This window comes from Nyctibius grandis, chromosome 13 (genome assembly GCF_013368605.1).
Source record: "Nyctibius grandis isolate bNycGra1 chromosome 13, bNycGra1.pri, whole genome shotgun sequence".
Taxonomy (NCBI): domain Eukaryota; kingdom Metazoa; phylum Chordata; class Aves; order Nyctibiiformes; family Nyctibiidae; genus Nyctibius; species Nyctibius grandis.
In genome coordinates, this window is record NC_090670.1 from 2,262,168 (window position 1) to 2,282,634 (window position 20,467).

At 37.2% G+C, this 20,467-nt stretch overlaps 1 protein-coding gene across 2 annotated transcripts in view; it reads right to left on the bottom strand.

The window, feature by feature from the left end:
• Positions 1-358: 358 nt before the first annotated feature.
• RPS6KA6 (ribosomal protein S6 kinase A6) overlaps positions 359-20,467 on the bottom strand; it is a 42,495-nt gene continuing 22,386 nt past the window's right edge. For both annotated transcript variants that reach the window (XM_068411793.1, XM_068411792.1), the window contains exons 9-22: positions 19,935-20,077; positions 19,031-19,101; positions 17,717-17,805; positions 17,195-17,259; positions 15,106-15,208; positions 13,607-13,731; positions 13,199-13,324; positions 12,543-12,632; positions 11,705-11,863; positions 11,358-11,519; positions 10,878-10,954; positions 9,034-9,151; positions 6,900-7,040; positions 359-6,005 (exon numbers count right to left, since the gene is read on the bottom strand). In XM_068411793.1, coding sequence (XP_068267894.1) covers positions 5,880-6,005; positions 6,900-7,040; positions 9,034-9,151; positions 10,878-10,954; positions 11,358-11,519; positions 11,705-11,863; positions 12,543-12,632; positions 13,199-13,324; positions 13,607-13,731; positions 15,106-15,208; positions 17,195-17,259; positions 17,717-17,805; positions 19,031-19,101; positions 19,935-20,077 — 1,595 coding nt within the window. In that variant the 3' untranslated portion in view covers positions 359-5,879. The remainder of the gene's footprint in view (positions 6,006-6,899; positions 7,041-9,033; positions 9,152-10,877; positions 10,955-11,357; positions 11,520-11,704; positions 11,864-12,542; positions 12,633-13,198; positions 13,325-13,606; positions 13,732-15,105; positions 15,209-17,194; positions 17,260-17,716; positions 17,806-19,030; positions 19,102-19,934; positions 20,078-20,467) is intronic.

Below are 20,467 nucleotides of genomic sequence, written 5' to 3' on the forward strand. Positions count from 1 at the left end.
CTGCATTTTCCAAGGACCAGACCTTGGCAGGAAAATTATTTCCTCCTAATATGTAACATCAAAGCTGAATATACCTGAAAAACATACAGAAGGCAGATCATCCCACCCTAAAGTAATACATCAATCCTATCGGTGAATGGATGTTTTATTGAAAGTGTGGCGTGAAACACTGGACTGTGAGTATAAATTTATATAAACTCTTGATGTACGTGAGATTTTTGGCAAGGTTTACCAAATAACGCAATTGACAGCACATGTAATTTCGGAATGTTCGCTCGTTGGTTTTTATATCAATTTAAAAAAAGGAGTTGATGAACTTCCAAATCATAAATGATCAATTTTTGTCAATTATAAAATATTATGAATTTGCAACCTTTTTATTCTAGTACTCAAGGAACTGCCAGCTATTTAAAACTGTACCTTTATCATTATTCACAAAGTTTAACAAAAATAAATACAATTTTGAGGTTGTCTTTGGCATGTCATAATTCAAGGCAATAGTCTCTTTTAGCAGCACAGTGCAAAGAAAAACAACATACCATACAATGCACTACTAGATTCAGCCTTACAAGGAGAAGAGAACGTAGTACAATGCAAACTTTAATGTCAATATATACAGAGCTTTAAAGAAAACATTTGTTTTTAAAATTAAATGAAATAAATACAATATGATACAAAATCCACAATATGCTTAGAGAAAGAAATGACAGTTACAATATCTGGTAACGGGGACCTTTTGGATAGTTTCATCTTTGAAGTACCTCAGAGCATGTAATTCATTGCACACCGTTTTCAATTAATGCCCTCGCGTATACGGAGTTATAGCCAGTCACGTGCCAGAAGAGTTTTAGCTCGAATCAGAGTATCAGTGCAAGATGCCAAAGTGCTCGGGACATGAGGACAACGCAACGACTGAGCAAACTCTGCTCAGGAGCCTAATGCAAAGCTCACAAAACAGGAACGCTTTGTCCTGCAAAGGAGATCCACCTCGAGCATCTTTTCGGTTCTCACATAAAAACCCTCCAAAACAGGATTCAGTGTTATTATTGGTAATAAGCTATTTCCCAAATCTTAATAATTAGGAGACATAATCAATTAAATACCTTTTAAAGCTTTCAAAGAAAGTTTGCTTTCATTACATAGGAAAAATCTCAAGAAAACCAGTCACTGAATATTTTTGGGGGGTGACTTCTAATTACATAAGTTATTATAATACTCAAGTCAGCTTTAGCTATACACTAAGGGTGGGGGGGTTTTAAAATTTATGTTCATTCTTCTATTCCCAAAGGAAAATGTAGGCTTAACAACAACATAATTTGGGGGAGTGAACATTTAAAAAACACTCTGAAGTAGGGACCAACAGCATTCAGAACGTACTTAACTAAAGGGTGTTAATGCAGAAGGACGGTACGGTGTGAACGACAGCGTAGGCGTGTTACCAATGGGTATCGATACATACCCAGGAAAGCTTTTGAATAAACTTTCAAGAACAAATTTTTTATTTTTTTTCATCATAGAGAGCTCCCAGAGGGTTACAGAAGGGCTCTATCATCACGGCTTCAGAAGCCTTCTGAAAACTCTGAGAAAGAAAAACCTGCTCCTCCCTTTCCCTCCCACAAATATTTGCAAGCTTCCAGTTCTGGATAGGACTGAAAAACTTAAGTGCTACAAAAGTACATAAAACTCCATGTCTGCAGTGATGTTTTAGCCTAATTTAATTGATACAAACCAGGTTAATTACTGTAGTATTGTGTAATTCATTGAACTCAATTCTTACAAGCTATCTCAACTTTTTAATTGTAACATTTGAGGGCAGAGAGCTGAGTACTGGACGCAGCAACCTGTCACTGCAAATGACCAGGTTGTAACTATACTGCAGGTAACTTCCAGTTGTTGAAGTTTGCTAGAGGTAATTTTAACTATTGGGCATATGAAGATTAGCTTTGGGAAATTAATTCAAACACGGAAGAGAGAATTCAAGCTCAAGGGCAACGGCTGGACTCGATGATCCCAGAGGTCTCTTCCAACCTGATTGATTCTGTGGTTCTGTGAATATGACTGACTCAGTGAGGTTTTGGATGCAAGGAGAACATTTAAACCGTACTACAACGTAGGCCTCAAACGGACAGTACGCTCAGACCACCTACACCCGAGGCTCTTTGCGTGATCAAAGAGAATTTGCTAGTTTTAAGCATAATGGGAAAAACACAACAGCTAACAACAGCATTCAGACTACACAAGCCATTGGTGGTGCAAATTAATCCACCAACGGTAACGCTCTCGGGTACGGGCACTCTTCGTTACACACCACTGATGCCACTGCATAGTTTTTGGATATGTAACAGGAATACAATAGAGTTCCTCACTTTTTAATCAAAAGGGTAACTGCAGATAAAAATTGTGATATCCAAGGGTGAAAGAACAGCAAAACGTGTCACAAGCCTGCTCCAGCTCCAGCTGATGGCTGTGGGAATCTGCCCTCCCTAGTGAGGACGGATGAGGCTCTACGTGCACTTGAGAACTAGCACTGATTTGTAATTGCCATTACCAAAGAGCAGACTACAAGCTATTTTGCTGGCACTAACAGAAGCCACATCCAAAATATTTTATTATTTAAGATACTAATTAGTTCTCTGGAAATTCCTCTAGATACATAGTATGTATACCAATTTCTTTGTAATTATAAGCCTTTGTGAAAATTTCACTCTTACTTTTTTTAAAAAAAGTAAATCAGTAAGATTGTAACTAGTTTGTACTGTTGAACTGTGCAGAGATGATATGAAAGTGAAACAATTTACACTAACCTTTCACTCCTGCCAAGAGCATGTTCAAATGAGTGTTCTTCCATTCCAAACTGATTACTCATGAGCAGATCATGCTACTTTTATATAACTGCTTAATTGAACAAAACTTAAGTTTGGGGAAAAAAAAAAGGTAAGTATGCAAGAAATTCCAAAAGTAGTAGCACAAAGATGATTATCATTAAATACTATAAGAGTAAATTGCAACAGTGAACTTTTTTGTATCCCTGCATATCCAATATGTTTCAAAGACTGATGTGCTGAAATATTCGTAGCAAGTGAACTTTTCCCCCCAGATTAAGGATTAAAATTGGCATACCAGGGTACACTGGCCTGTCAGATGTAACAAAGGTGTTTGTCCATATGTTTTCCTTGTGATAGGATAACTTTGTAATGGTGCAGTCACCGAAACCTTGCTTTTACCCCAGGAGTACCACTTGGTCTAAAGGCTAGCAAAGATGTAAAAACAGCAGGGATAACTTTATAAAAGATGCTTTTTTAAATTCTTTGCTAAGAATCAGAATAGCCATCTCATTTGTGTACTTTTCCTCTTACCACCTTTGTGTTGCATGTTGAGAAGAACTTAAGTACCTTCAGCTGCTTACAACTGCTTTGTGCAAAGTGCTTTTAAGGTGCTTCTAATGTGGCTCTTCTAAGCAAGCTAAAAGAAAATACCAATATAAACACTGCTAAATGATTAATGAATAAAGCCATTAAAGACCTGCTGCTACCTTACGGGAAAGCTGGAGACTATTCAAGTTTGACATTTTAGTTGTGTTCCACTCCTCGCATTACCCTCTATTCCCAACACGGTTTTTACTAGTACATTTCAGTCCACATTACATCTTGACCTTGGGCTGACGTGGCTTTATCTCCACCACTGTTTTGTTTTTGGGTTTTTTTTTGTTTGTTTGTTTTTGTTTTTGTTTTTTTTTTTTCCTTAGAGTGAATTCAAATTCTTCTGGCAGTCATTGGTAAATTTACAAAAAAATTACACTGATAGACTGGAGATGAGAGGTTTACAGGCATTCTTGCTGGCAAAGGTCTTCAGTAATGAAAAGAAGGATGAACCAGCTGTGTAAGGGGCAGATTTTGTACTAAACAAAAAGCTTTCCTGGAAGCAGTTGTGTTCTTTGATAAGTTTTCAAAGCATTTCAAACAGGCACCTCAAAACTAGGCACAAATGGCCCCTAAAGCTTCCAACATCTATCAAACACTCAAGAATTTAGTATGGGGTATGTTCTGCATGATACAAATAGCACACCTATGTTTGCCATATCCATTAAGTCTCAAATCTACGTATATTCATACCTAACTATTTGGCCAGATAATTTCCATCTTCCTCCACCACAACAGAAGAAAGCAGCTTATCTAATAGGCCTTCCAACGCTGCCAAGTACTTCACAGGTATAAGCAAAAACCAGTCAGCACCCTCTGCCTTTAAGATCCGAGTTACTACTGCCGCTCGTGGCAGCTGGGCCAGAATTCTCCTGGAAGCTTTTTTCCCTGTCTCAAAATGCCGAGTTCTGCCATCACAGGTGACTTGGCACTCTAAAAGCTATCCAAAACAGGAAATTCAACGATGGCAAATCAGTCTGAAATACACTTGATTTGTGGTCATTTGGATTCTCTAACCATTCACAATCTAACAGTTACTCAGTCTTAATATTTAAAGTCCATATCATCCTACTATGACAGCACAATTGCACAGCAGTGTCTACAACGTCTGAAAATACTTCAAGCTCATCATCTTTGAATGCCTTAGTTCCCAGTCTACTAGCAGTTAGCACTGGTTTTGAGACTGAAAACCCCAAGATAATTCTGGCCCTGAAATTAATTTCCTCTCCATCACAGCATTTAGAAACAGTTGAAGTCCTAACACCGAGACAGAAAGGGCGAGTGGGTGCTGGTGACAGGATACTGTCACTAACTTGTCCATAACTGTGAAACTTCTTGGTCAGAATTCCCTTATCTGGGCACACTGCAAGGCTTATTTATTTTCCCAAGCTACCCCTACAGTTAGGCAAATAGAATTTTGCATTTATGTTCTGTAATATCTGTACATGCGTCGAGAGATTCAGAGAGAAGCAACGTTCTATAAAAATCAAATAAATAAAAAATAAAATCCACATGCCAAGTTGGTCACAATAAAGTGTCAGTTTGTCTTACATGCCAAACTTAACATTGGGCATAGTCAGTGGAAACGAGTGCCACAGAAACAGTAACATAATCATTGTACAAATGGACAGACAATATAAATAATGAGAATTATTGGATTGCATGATGTTGTCTTAAAGTGGTGTCAATGTTATTTAGAGCCTCGATTTTGACAGTTTATACACATACTTTCCCAGCTCAGCGCAGGACACAATACCATTTGTAGTAACAACTAGCAATGTTCATTTTCTTCTAAGAGGCCATTTGTTAACCAGCATTTCTTTTGGGTCACAAGTGATCAAATAAAGTTTATGGGTAAAGTGCAGAATTTTACACATCCCTTTTGTTTGTATTTTCACATAAACTTATCAGTTACTGGCACCATGCAAACACAGACCTTCCAAATTAATGCTAATGCATTTAACACTGGCACAATACCTTCGTCAGCTTTTCATAATAGTAATGAACAAGTTAAATGAATTCAGTTGAATGAATTAAGTGCCCAATCACAAAATTTAGAATTTGTCCTTCACAACAGGGTCTACAGGTATGAACAGAACTTACACTGACACTTTATGTACAACTTGGTCATTGGCAACGGTCCCCTAAACCATTTTTTAAAATGAACCCAGCAAAACTATACAGAATGCGAAATAATATTTGCAACAGATCTCTTAAAGGACAGTGTAGAGAAATTCATTATGGTGTACCTGATGTTTAAATTAATTTAACAGATACGGCCTGTAAAACAACACAGTATGAACCTGTGGATTTTTTTTTTTCTTTTTAAAAAAAGGACTTTTACAGAATTCAAGTAGTGTAGCAGGAAACCATAGATGCCTTGTGATCATAGGTCAGGCAGAATAGAGCCACTTATTGGATTTCCCCCTTGCTTCTGTTTGCTAAGGTGTCCCAGTGGATCTATAAGTCTGTTGACGTTAGCTTTTTCATGCTCCGTCGCTGAGCTAAACTTGAGGCTGCAACAGGCTCTAACACTGGCTGAAATGTCTTGTGATTCAGTGCAGAATATGTAGCAGCCATGGCTCCCTAGAGAACAACGAAATATATAAAAGGCTGTGAAGGTAATTTTTATCAGAAAATAAAGCAATTGAATATTAAATTCTTAATTAACTCTATGAAAAAACCCCCAGGACTTATGCCAGGTCATGCACATTCTTTAAAGTTTCTTTTGAAAAAAACATTTATTGCTGAATCCTTTGGGTTTCTAAGCACGGGCGTCTGACGTTTCTTTCTTTCCTGTTTATTTCTTTTACGTACCTCAGATGTAGGAGTAACCTTTTAATTGGGTCAGAATTAGTATTTTCCAAACAACATTAGCATCAATTTACCAAATGCAGCCACTTGCATGGATATTCAGGTCCTGACTTACGAACACACCATAATTAAGACTAGCTATCACAGGCCCTTGTTTTCGAGTCCAACACAACTAATGAAGTCAACTGAAAAGCTGTCTGCATAAAGTAAATGTTTCTGTGTTGCAACTCAGAGTCACAGATACAGAACGAACAGATGAAATACCGGTGGAAAAACTGTAACGTAGTTTTTCAATTTATGTTAGGAAAAGCACAATATCAGCCAAACAAATCCCAAAAGATTTCTGGAATAAGAATGCTCAGAGACCTGTGGAAGGCTCAGTCTCAGGTAACTGTCGTATCAGGTTCCCATATGGTCAAAGCTACCTTAATCTTTGAAAACAAAACACCCAGAAAAATCTCTTCCTTTATATGTAGGTTAAAAAAAATTTAGTTTACCAATAATTTGTCTGCTTATGTAACTTAAATAAGCACACACTAGGGAAAACAAAAGAAAGCTAACTTCTTTTCTCAATTAAACAAAGAGTTCTGCCTGTAGCTCTAAAAGCAACTCAATTCATTGCGCATCCACCAGCTCAAGCAACATTCAGTCTTCAGGTTGTTTTACCTTCACTAGATGGGGTGCATCTTGCCTGTTGAGCTGGTAATGGGGCAGCTGGTCCCTACAGGCTATCCACGAGTGCTTTAATACCTGCTCTGCTGTATACCGCTGATGTGGATCTACATGAAGCATATGTGATAACAAGTCCTAGAGAAAAATGAAAGACATATTATTTACTTAAAATAATCTTATATAGACTTTAAAGCATTAATTACAGTAGCCATAAAAAAAGTACACTATGTGGTAGGGATTAACACAATGCAAACACACACACGCTCAAAAATCAGCAGATAAATGGGATCATTCTGTGCCTTGACACCACAGAAGTCTGAAAACAATGTGTTGTACTATTTAATCAGTTTAACAGAGCAAGCTTTTATTGTAAAGAAACTTACTGCTGTCTCTGCGTTTCATATTTCAGTTTGTTTATTATTAATACAGTCTTTTAAAAGACTAGAAATCCTATTAAAATTTAGCAAACATTTTATGGAAGAAAGCTATTATTTGCAAACATTTCTCCTCATTTGTACTACACATTTGGGGTCTGCTGACTACATATTACAATTCAATTCATATATAGTGATATACTATCAAAGAAATTTTCCTGCAAGGAGCTATATAAAGAGTAAAGCCAACAGAAATGGGCATTTGTTTTTGCCTGTTTAGAGCATTAGCAATAAGCTACTAATTACAATGTTGATCAAAACAAGAGCTGGGTGGGAATGGCACAGAACAGAGACAGGAATAGCCTGAAAGAAAACAAAATATGAACAAGCTGACAGAATGTTCCCTTAACGTTTTGTACCTAAAGCAAAGCATCCTTAAATATACAGAAGTGAATTACTTGTGCTAAGACAGCATCAGCCAACAAGTATTCTGAATCACTCCTACCGAAATGAACAAACAGTGCAGCTCCAAAGGGTCAGGAAAAGATGTAATATTAACGCCAAGCTCTATAAAAGGTAACACTGGTGACTAAGATACCTACAGACCAAGCCAACACTGGAGAACACACACAGCAATTGATGAGAGATGCAGTCTTTAAATAAAAAGGACAGCTGCATAATCAAGCTGATCAAGATTTTTGGCAAGATAACCAGATATATTTGGTTGTTCAAGTACTAATTTAACTGCTGAAATTACTAACAAAGACAGAAGACCCGATGACTTCAGCAGCGAACTACATTTAAGAAATTACACTACAAAAAAAATTAACCTATTAATGCAAGACTGGTTAGCTACTAGAACCAACAGTAATTGTAAAAAGTCATTCTTCCGTTTAAGGAATCCCACAAACACCTGATTTTGGTCCCACAAAAACAAGGAATAAAAAAAATACTGATGATTAGAAAAGCCTATATTGGGACACAACTTATTTAAAATCTCTATCAGTGACCTGGTGGAAGCAAGACAGTGCACTCTTGCAAAGTTTGCAGTGGGGCATCAAACTGGAGGCACGGGGAAAGAGCTAATGAGTTCAAGGGCAGGGCAGCCATCCAAAGGGAGCTAGGCAGGATGGAGTAATGGGCTAACCAGAGCCATACAAAATTCAGCAAGGACAAATGCAAACTCCTGTGCTTGGAAAGGAAGAAATTGTTGCCAAGGTACAGGGTGGGGACTGACTGGCTAGGGACCAGCTTTGCTGAGAAGGAGCGGGAGGTCTTGGTGGTAGACAGCAAACTGAACCTGAACTCCCAGTGCGACCTGGCATCCAAGAGGGCTGACAACATCCTGGGCTGAAGCACAGCAAATATAGACTGAGGGACACAATTGCATTCCTTTAGTCAGCATGGCCAAAGGAATGGAGACAGAGGACAAAGCAAAACACAAGACATTCTGGCTTGCAATTAGTAGAGGCTTTTTTCTCATTACAGCAGTCAAGCAGTGGAAAAGGTTGTTCAGGCAAGTTGTTCAGTCTCCACCCTTGGAGGTTTCCAACATCAGACTGAATAAAACTCTGAACCTGGTCAGATCTCATAGCTGACCCTGCTTTGAGCAGGAGGTTGGACTAGACCTTCACTGCAAGAAAATTTGCAGGTAATAATAACAAACTATGTTAGACTAGTCTATTTTATAAAGTTCAGTAGATGTTCATTTGAATTCTATGAAAATATAAGAACAAAACAAAACACATTTACACCTTTGCTGCATCTGAAACAGTGTCCCAGTTGCCTCCACTTAAAGAGAATTTTCCACTGCCTATCCGTACCAGGATCTCCTCTGGAGTATCATTAGGACCATTGGCAAATGGAGTATAGCTGTTGAAGAAAAAAAAAAGAACAACAAAAATGTCTTATTATAAGTAAGAAGCTGTAAGAAACTGGTAAAATCTCATGAATCTTTCTGAGCAGATATCCCACTGCTGACAGACACACACCATATACTATTAAATACTTCTTATATTAGCATTTCACCTTTGAAACTATATTTTCTTTTCCCCATAATTGTGGTTAATCAAGTAGAATAAATGGGAAATGCAGACTAAAAAGATGTCTTAAGTTAATATCTTAATAAAGCATTCTAATCAGTGCAGACTTTCAACTTAAATAGAAGTGATTCATAAACACAAATTATGCTAGATTACCAGAGCATGTAAAGTAATCCAAACCTGGAACAGTACCCTAGAATGACCCAATAAAGCTGGAGTAATACTCTGTTTAGGGTGTGTGCATTTAATTAAACAGAGAATGAGCACAACGTACACACATCTATCATTTGGGGAAAAGCTAAAAGAAATTTATTATTTTTTTTTTTTACTTAAGTGAGTTTGGGAGGCTTAAACCACAAGATCATTGGTTTTGAAGGCTTATAACGGTTTATAGGGTTTCCTGTAAATGTGTCTTACTGTCTACAAATCCTACTGCGGCGAACTCGAAAGAACTAAATTGGCAAATTTGAAAACGGATCTGAATCACTTCAATACACCTTTTAACAATGTCAAGAGTATTACAATGTTCTGGCATCTCCTACAATCATAGGCTAGTACCAAGTTAGTTTTAACTATAAAACCCAAATCTTACTCGGATTAAGTAGTTACATCACAAGACCTCTTAGATTTCAAATTAGCTTGCAAACAGTAATAACTAAGCTTAATGCATTCTCTCTTAGTACTCTGAAAGCTCTGCATAGAAGAAAGATCAACCAGCATCACCAACAGATGTTTAGGAAGTATCCCAGCCAGTTAGTTCTAGTCTTTCAGTTGATGAGCTTAAGGGGAACAAAATGGAAAGACAGGGATTCATGCTGGACCACTCCTCCCCCATACTTTTCACCTACCACACCTTTTTGTTCAGACAATGTTTCTCAAGTGTGCGAGCAGTATACTGCTCAATATCTGCATACTTGCACTTAAATCATACAGCAGTCCGAGTTTTGATGACAAAACTGTAGCAGTGGTGGTGATTTTACACGTGTAAGTACATATTTATCAAGAGGAACAGTTTCCAATAGATAGTATTTATCTCTAAGACAAGAAAACCTGATATTTTTCTGTTAGAGCATAATTCAGAAAACCTTTTATCATTTGGCCACTAAGTGCTTCATCGTGCTTAATGAAAGTTCAGATGTTTAGAAAACTTAAGAGGTTACAAGCCAGTGTGTTCTACAAAAGGGCCAGGAGTCAAGTCTGTGGCAGGAGATACAAGAAGGTGGACTATAAGGGTACTAGCGTGGGGAGGACAAGAGGCAGAAGGAGAAAGAAGAAAACCACCACATACTTCCACAGACTAAATTCTCTCCTGGAAACTGGGGAGAGTCTTTGGCATCCCCCAGTCACACACTATAGAAGAGAGAAGCCTTGAACCCACCTGTAAGATAAGCCTAGTTTATGTACGCATTTACTTACAGCTTCCTGTTCCACTTCAGTGTCTTTGTCGTTCTGCATTCAAATCAATGAGGTAATATCTTACGATGCTAATGAAAGCATGGGTTCATGCAGCAGGCTGGAATTTTAGGTAAACAAGAAAGCTAAGAAAGATTTCTCACCCTGCCAGCATTGTGTAAAGAAGAACACCCAAGCTCCATATGTCACAAGCAGCATCGTATCCCTGTCTCATGAGAACCTATAAAACAAAGAGTGTTAAAGACTTTTCATACATTAAAAAACCCACCCTAAACCAACACCACTACACAGCCTAAGGAAGGGTAAGTCAATCCCAGGATAATTTCAGAGGCTTGATTATTTATTTCTCAATATACAGGTTACAGTAAGTATCAACAATATTTCTTGTTCCCAGATCATCATCTCTTAAGATTCTCAATAGGCTTATGTCTTACCTTTGAGGGTGGATTCTGCTGTTTTTAAAGCAGGTTTAAAATAAACATGTGCATCAGTGTTTAGAAAGTATGTATAATTATATTTAAGGAAAACTAGCAGAATTTTTTTTTTTTTAAGCACTGCTAAAAAGTTTAAATACTTGATGCATCAAAAACAGCATAGAGAAAATGCACAGCAGCTTCAGATACCTCTGGGGCCACAAAGTTTGCGGTGTAGCACGGAGTTAGGAGTAGTCCATTTTCTCCACGAAGTTGTTTTGCAAATCCAAAATCACAAATCCTGATAGAATCAGCGTTACTTGAATCATCCGTATATAAAATATTACTAGGTTTAAGGTCTCGATGCACTACCTTTAAACAAAGAAATTTTAAAATTTATCATTTAGAAGTTGCATGTACATTTGTTGGTACATAATTAGCAATTTATAAAACCTATTCTCTAGTTTAATATACCTGTTAACAGTTCTATACAATTATATAACTTTCAAGTAACAGAAAATTCTAGTTCAAGTCATGTCATAGAAGAAACCACTCACTCCTTGGCAGTGCAGGTAGACCACAGTCTTCGCTATAGTGTACAACACAGCGCTGGCCTCCCGTTCCGAGAAGAACTTCTGTCTGAGAATTCGATCAAGCAGCTCTCCTCCTTTCATCAGTTCAGTGACAAGGTATATGAATCTACCATCATCATACACCTGAGGAGAAGTTTAACAAGTGCATACGTATATAAATACACACGTATCTATTAAAAAAGATCATCTATAATTATACACCCTGATAAATGAGAAAATTACAGGCTAGATTGTTCACCTATTCACATATGACCATAAAGCACAAACAGCAGGGACTGAAAGTTTTAATTCTGCAATTCAGGAGACTTAAAGTATGAAGTATAAGATGGCTTATGTGTTGTTCTGTGAGACGTTGAGGTAATCGATTGTTAATTCATGACTCGGAATTAAGTTTTCCAGTCTGTGAACTTCTGTTGTAAGAGAGTAGCCCTACCACTCCCTATTGCTCTTCCCCTCTACGGACAGATTTTAGCTGCTGGCACTTTGCAGCTATATACAGGACAACATGCAGCTGCTTTTTTAGATTCAGATTACCAACACATTAGCTACTCATTTGAAATAAGAAATATGGCATTTCTAACCTTTACTTCATTACTCACTTCAAGTTCATTAAACAGCCTTTAGAAGAAACTAATATCAGGACAATGCCATATTTTGAAATACTCAACACTTTACTATATGTACTGCTCTCCCAATATATTCTACCGTGTAAAAGAAATTTAATGAACCCAATAAACTCCCTACATCTATATTTATTTATTGACAACTGTGTAATAAGAGGTAGCAGAAAAAAGGTACATACATCCTTTAAAGTAATAATATTTGGATGTTGTCCATAACGCATGAGAATCTCAATTTCTTCTGAGGGATCCCTCTTACTTTTATCAATTATCTGCAAAATATAGCAACAGGAAAAACAACTTGGCTAAACAAGGTCTATTTAATAAATAGGGTTTTTTATATTTATATTCTCACTTCAACAACAGAAAAAAAAAAAATTTCTAGAGTTCCTTACTTCTTACAAATCATGACTAATTCATCTTCCAGCTTCACATCCCACTGTTTATTCATCTCTTGCTCTATCCTTGCTACCAATTAAAACTGTATCATTAACACAGTCTATTCTGCTCCGAAGGACAGGGAAACGCAATGGACAGTCCAAAGCAGCCCAGTTCCACCCTTGTGCACCTTATTTCATTTCAGGTGTTCTCACCACCGTACAATATTTTCAGGCTTCAAGACTGCAATTGCAAAGCCAGTTCTTCAAGGCCATAAATTCACCCACAAAAATAAGAGCTACTGAAGCCAATACACAATTTAAACACATGAAGAGAACACTGTTTTTTGTTTCTCACAGCATATAAACAGCTACACTAACTGGAAAATTCATGCAGTTAAGTTTACAAGTCTACTACACAATATTTTCAGAACTGTCACAGTGAAATTTCTTCAAAGTACCTTCACAGCAAACTCCATATTTGTAGCTATGTGTATACATCTCTTGCAAACAGAGTAGGAACCAACACCAATATCTTCCTTCAGTTCATACACATCAGTAAACTGCGCGCTGTTTCCATGAAGTTGCTTTAAAAAACAAACACATACAAGCTGTCATCTAAAGCAACAAGGCGCTCTTTGCCATAACACTGTTTCCAACAGCAAAAGTTTCTTCTGCTTGCCCATACCTTCTGAGTTCTGCCTCCAGAAAAACAGCAACTCACTTTCAAAAATATAAAAATATCCCACGGAGGCATTTTAATAATGCACATTTTATAATCGTCTCCCCAAAAAAGAACAGACTGTAAACACTAAATATTGGTCAATCTTTAGTATGTCAAAAAAGTTTCCCAAAAAATAAAGCGTTACCTGTACTATCGGCAGTATGTTGGTGAGCGGCGATATTTTATGATCTTCTACAGTAGTAGTTGCAACAAAACTAAATCCTTTGAAGAGCTGATGAGCATTTGCACTAGGTGGGACTCCTGGAGAATCTAGTTGCATACACATTTGATTAGCATGACTAAATCCTAGCAAGGCTTTTTTTTTTTTTTCTTCATTCAGGAGATACATTAGAAGAAACATTTTGAAGGAAGGGAAGCAAATGAGCAACACCAGATGTTGAGTAAGACTTCTAGTCAGTGACCTGTCTTCTTTTCCTTCAATAACACACACAAAGCAAGTATTCCTGGGTTTTATCTAAAGCTGCAAAACACTGCAGGAACTAATGTATGAATACATGTTTTTAGGAAGAAGTTTTTTGAAGCACACTACTACTTATGAGGAAGAAATAGAGATCATAGTCTTATGTTCAAGGACTGCATAACAAAGAAGAGTACCCACAGATTTTGCTACTTCAGTGGTGTATGTGCTGCTGGCAAGGCAGAAGTAAGGCAATACAGGAATATTCCATTAGTAATACTACTGAACAATTAGAAACAAGTTTTCCTCAGATATTATGTGCACCTCTGAATCCACTTTGAAATTTCACAGTAAGCACAGCTTGATAATTCTGCGTAGCCTATTAGAACCGTAGACGTTCTCCAAACACACATGACAAGTGGTTTTAAAAGTTGGATGCAGCAGTAAAGAAAAAAATCATAAAAGAAAACCTGAAGTGAAACTTGAAGCATACTAAGCTGCACTTACTGTCTTTGTTTCCAAGTTCAGTTACTTGGAAATTTTCATAGTGCAATAATCCAAGGGATATTTTAAAGATAAATTCTCATAAGCTTCTCCAAACTATTTGAGGTGTCTTCACAACTGATCTAGTAGTACAGGTACCCAGTCCACTGTACATTTTTCCCCATCCTTCTCTACCTTTGAGGTTTTCTCAAGAGTAAGTCAAATTCGGCACGGGTAGAGAAGGGAACAGCTCAATGAAAAAAATATTGTAATGCTAGTTTTAAGATTTAATTTTAATAGTTATAATTAATAGGCTCAAGAAAGTTATTTAAAGCAAGTCTTTTTCAGTGGAATACTGAGCCTAAAAATAATCACTGCTGCAACCAAATTTAGTTTACTTTTAGTATTAAATACTTCCCCCCAAACACTGCATGTCTGACTTTAAACCATAACTAGAAACCATAATTCAGTTGCTATTATTCCTTTTTTTGTTTGTTTGTTTGTTTTTGGGGTTTTTTGGGTTTTGTTTTTTTTTTTTGTTGCTGAATCAAAGTTTAGCAGAATATTTCAAAGAATAAGCACCTGCTGAGGAGAACATACTTCTTCAAAGTACTGGAACGCTGTTGCACTCTTTCGTTTTAATTTTGTCACTGGCTTTTTCTCTTAGTAAGCTTGTTGTTGTAACATCAATTTGACCCCTCTTGTCCCACGAACCTCACCAATTTATAACCATGCACAATTACCTTTTGGTGTTTTTGCTGTGAATTCTGGATCAAAACAAAAGGTATCTTCTGGCTTTCCAGAAGCAGGTTTAAACGGGGGTTGAATTTCTCTTCTGAATAGTTTCTAAAGAAGGACAAAGTCATGTAATTAAGAGTGAATGAAACTTCCATGGATGCTCTAAAGCAACTCAAATGTTACTGTTGTATTAAAACAGTTTGCTGAAAGAGTGAGTAATATATAGCAAGTAGAAAACCACAAATATATACGGAAAGACTGAGTTACTTTCCTGTACCTTTGATTTGAAATGCTAGGGAAAATGTTACCAAACAAATCCAACAATACAAAGCTCTTTTTCCTTCTTCTTCTGAATCTGCCTCATCTACCAGATCTGTACTTTTGAAACTACAACAGCAGGTTGCTACTTATCACTAGTTCATCTTTGGCTTATTCAGAAGAACATGGAACAGCCACAGCACATCTTACCTTCTACCATCATCTCAGACCTGGTTCGCTGCTCTTTTGTCAGAACTCTGCGAAACTCACCCCAAAGGGAATATATGGAACACAGTCTTTACCTTTCTGTTCTGGGTCCCAAAGACCTCTCACGAGTGACAGGCATGTCCCTCTTGGCAAGGAACTGCCAATTCTCAAAGCTCTATTCCAGGTTTTTCCTAATCTACTAAACTTAGTCAGGGGGAAGGAAGGGAAAGCAGAACAATGGCTCCTCCTTTTTTTCTCCTTTACTCAACATGCTGTAGAAAAATGCATTGCCCAAGTGATCTCATATCATCACTAAATCCCATTTACACTTAAGGAAGAGAAAATTTCATGTGAAATGATGTCAAAGCCCCATGCAAAGTTCAGGAAGTTCTGAGAAAATTTCTTGGCATTTCTCTCATCCTTTCAGACCTACTTTTTGCAATTCTTTTCATTTAATCGTCCTGCACAAGAACATGCAACATATTTCAATTAAAAATAAAACCCAAGGAAGAGGGCCCTGAATTCATCCCAAAGAAATAATGGGAAACAATACAGAGGAGGCCATCGACACCATCACACTGAAATAAAGACAAAGCACTGTCAAATGAAAAAAAAATTCAAAAAAAATAAAAAAAGGAAAGAGTTAGAATTGCAGTTCTTTCAAGCTTCCTTGCTGATATTTATTTCAACACCAGTCCCTTACAAAAAACCAGAAGTAGATAATTAAGCCATAATAACATAGCCTTCTCTTACGAAGTGTACTCATACAAAACAGTGAAGTTTTTCTGTTACTGTAAACTCTACTTGCTAATCAGGACTCTACGGTAGATGCTGCATGAACACAGCTAGAAAACGACCTTCTCAGAAGTAAATACAAGAGATAAAGAGAAGGATAATGACAATAGGCTTTAAAGAAACAGCTGAGCACAGTATTGGTTAGCATTGCAGACAGTCCTGTCAGCACAGCAACATCTTATTTATTGTGTCTATCCTTTTGTAGGCATTCTAGCAAAGGAGTGTTTTCAGAGTGGATTTATTTGATATAGAGCATCTTAGTTTTGTGAATGTTTCTGGGAAACACATCTCAAAAGCTTTGAGAGACGAAAAGCATCCAGGTGCTTGTTAAAAATTTAAGCAAGCAATCACGATCTCATACAGACTTCTGATCAACTGAGAGCACCAGAGTCAATACTTCAACTGTGAATGGAATATGACTGATAAAATAGGAATGTGCTTTGGCTAACTAGAGAGAAGTCAGAGAACTACAGGCACAGCAGGTTTTTGTGCCCTGCACGGAAGCACTAGATGGACACTTACTGAAGAGAAGGATTCTTGCACACAGGGAACACCAGCATTTACTGCCAACTACAAACGCTCTAACAGACAATTTAAGCTTTAGAATGCTGCAACTCTTAATTATTTAAAAAGTAAACGCACAATTTGTAATTAATTCCTTCTATACCATAAATACTATAGCTCCAGATGCCAAGTAAGATATTAGAAGCCAGAATGTAACAGTCTGCAGTACTGCAGTGTTTACTGTGCCCTATTCAGATGCAAATACTTACACTGCTACAACACATAGAAAAATTAAAACCAGCCTTATCATTCAGATCATTTTGTACTTACATTCCAGTCAACAGTAGAAAAAAAAGGATGTCTCTTGATTTCTTCAACTCCATCTGAACCAGCTCCTGAACAAAGAAAATACTGTACTTAAAACACTTCTGGGTAAGTCTTTGAAGAAGATTGCACTAAAAATTAGCTCATTTCTAAAAGATTTGCAGAGACATGGTTATTTGAGGGAATTGTAAATACAGAAATATCCCAAGGATGTAAAATACTCAATTAAGTAGCGTACACCTCATCAGGGAGGCAAACAGAGCACAAGAAGCCCATAAATACAGAGAGTCAATATTCTTTGCTCTGACACTGTCAAAGCTTTGGCTCACTGCTAAGAGTCACTGGTCCAAGCAAGCAATCAGTCATCACCCAAACCCAGGAAGTTATGATCCAGGCTAACAAGAAATGGTATCTAAACCCCAATCTTACCGACCATCTGGAGCTTGAGAGTCTCTAGCAACTACATTCTTTAAACAAAGAACTCAACACAATTACTTCTATTTCAAAGATCCAAATAAATGAGCCAACCTAATCTATTTGATGGGTTCCTTTTAAACAACATCCTCAGAAGACTTTGTGCTTCCGGGCTGAGGAACTGAGGCATTCCAAGTTTTGCTCTAAAGGAAAACAGAGAACAAGAGGAAGAAATGTATCTTACTAAAAACTGTCTACATAGACTTCATAGCACAATTTGATGTATCGAGGATCTATTCCAAAGTCTTGTAGAGTGGACACATTTAACTCATCAGCTTTTAAGTTTCACATTATACGAGTGGTTTTCAAAAACAGACAAAAGAAACCCCAAACAAAAAAACCTCCACAGCAGATCAAAAACCCCAAATCCCACCCAAGCCCCCAAAACAAGCTTTAGGCTAAAATAGAGTAAAACAATTATCTCAGGAGTACGTAAGTATTTTCAAAGATATCTTCATGTCACCAGTAAGTTATCACCAAAATACCTCTACCAGAATCAAAGCCAGAAGAGACTCACCAAATGCCAAATTACTTGCCCCTGAAGTGATTCCTAATAATCCTCTTGAAGCAAGAGCCTCAAGGAGTAGCTCATTAAGCCATTACATAAAAGCTTACCGACTTTACCAAGCTTATTTCATGAAAACAATTATGCTAAGGCAAGAAATTCTTCTGCAGAACTGTAGTATCACTTGGAGCTCTGAGTGAGGCTAGTGATCTTCTTCTGCTTTCACAGGTGATATCACTATAAGCTCATACTTGGGGTAAATTCAAACTGCCATATATTGGTAAGAACACCCCCTCCCCTATCACCCCCTCGAAAAGCCCAAGGCTCTCCACATGGTCTAAGGGAAAGTCTTTGTTAGCTAAGTACAAATAAAGACGAGAACGTATTTGCCCAACAACTTCACTTACTAATCACCAGCTTACCCAGTCTGTCTTGTTAAACAGCTTCTGTTGTAACTGAGGTAATTTAATATGAAAAATGTGAGCATGTAAGCGCACTCTCCATAAATACGTGCACAAAAGCAACACCTGATTAAATATTGCTTACAAAATCAGGTAGGCTGTAACAGTAGCAAGACAGCATAACCACATGAGGGGTAAATCATGCTGTTCTAATTCACTGTTTTTATCTTCATTATACACCTACAATGAAAATACAAGTTCATCCCTAAGATTTTAATTCCTGCAGATATTTAACAGTATTTGCACGGTCCATGATCTAAACCTTGTTGGCGAGGGGGCTTCGCTTTTTTTGTTCCTGTTCTTGTGCTTGAAGAGCATTAAGCCAGAAGTTATAACAAGCTGTTAAAACACGTTCAAAAATTATATTTTCTGACTTTCCAAAAAGTAAAAAGATATACTTACTTCAGTATCATATTCATAGTTTCATTTCGATCTTTACCTTGAAATGGTAGTGTACCAGTAAGCATTTCAAACTGAAAAGAACAAATGTTAATCTCAATCAACATTTCTTTCCCCAACTGCTCAAAGTGTTAAGTACTGTACTCTCCCCTATCGCTACATTAGACATACTGGCTTGAGCTTTTAAAAGACTATCAAAAAAGTTCACAAATCTAAAATTTTGTTTTCATTGGCTGTTTACATGATAATAACATTGGCAAGTGTAATGTAATGATGATGTAGGAATATTTTACATCCATAAGATACTTTAATTACAGTAATAAAATCCCCTCCCTACCCAAGTTTTAGATGTTGCCATACTCTGAAAACAGCAACAAGAATAAATTCTAAACCAGTACTTTACTATTAATGTCAATATGCACATTTCAGCCTGATGCTCTAACACATCACAGCAAAGGCACAGTGCTAGCTGTTACTGCCTTATTTCACTACTCCATTCCAGTATTCATTCAACAAGCTCACTCTTACAAAAACGCTATTAGTATTCCATCAAACCAAGTCTTCAGGGATTTTTTAACTATCAAGTAACATGCAAAATGAATATACACACTGAAGTTTTACACTGACTACGGCTGTTCTAAACTACTAATGGTCTACACGTATGATTTTTATGCTCCCTGATAAGTACTCCTTACAGGGTTAAGCAGGTGAAAAGTAAGTTTTATTACAAGTAGTTGCTATTTCAGTAGCAATTCAGTTATGGAGTTCTCTCTTCCCCTTACCCAAGCATCCATAATTAGATCTGGACAAGCTTATTCCAACTACATTATGTCACATTCACTCAGACATACGCATGTATGTGTGTATTTATGACCTTAAGCAAGGGAAGCAACGAAGCGTACAGTACCATGAGAACACCAAAGGACCACCAGTCAGCACTCTGGTTGTGCCCTCGCCTGTTTACTACTTCAGGTGCCATGTATTCTACAGTACCACAGAAAGAATAGGCCTTCTTCTCTTGATCGACCGATTCTTTGCTGAGTCCAAAGTCTACAACAACAGCATCACAAGAATACAGCCAGTAAAGAACTTTAGAAAAAAACAATACTGTGCACAGTATTTCAAAAATTAAAGTGTTGACAGCTTTTGTTTGTTTGCTTTCAGGAATATTATGTGCTTATCCTAGCTCTTCATGAAACCAGAACAGACATTTAGCTTACTACGTAGCACCAAAACCATTCTATAAGTCATATTGAATTGATGATTAGCCATCAATATTACTACTCAAAATAACTCAATATTTGAAATATCACGCATTTAGGGCATTAAGATAATCCAAAGTTCTCATTTCCTCTGTTTACTGCCTGCTTTAGTCACGCAAAAAATTGGACAGAAGGAAAAATGAGTTTCAAAGAGAACGCAGTCTGCATGATCTAGTAT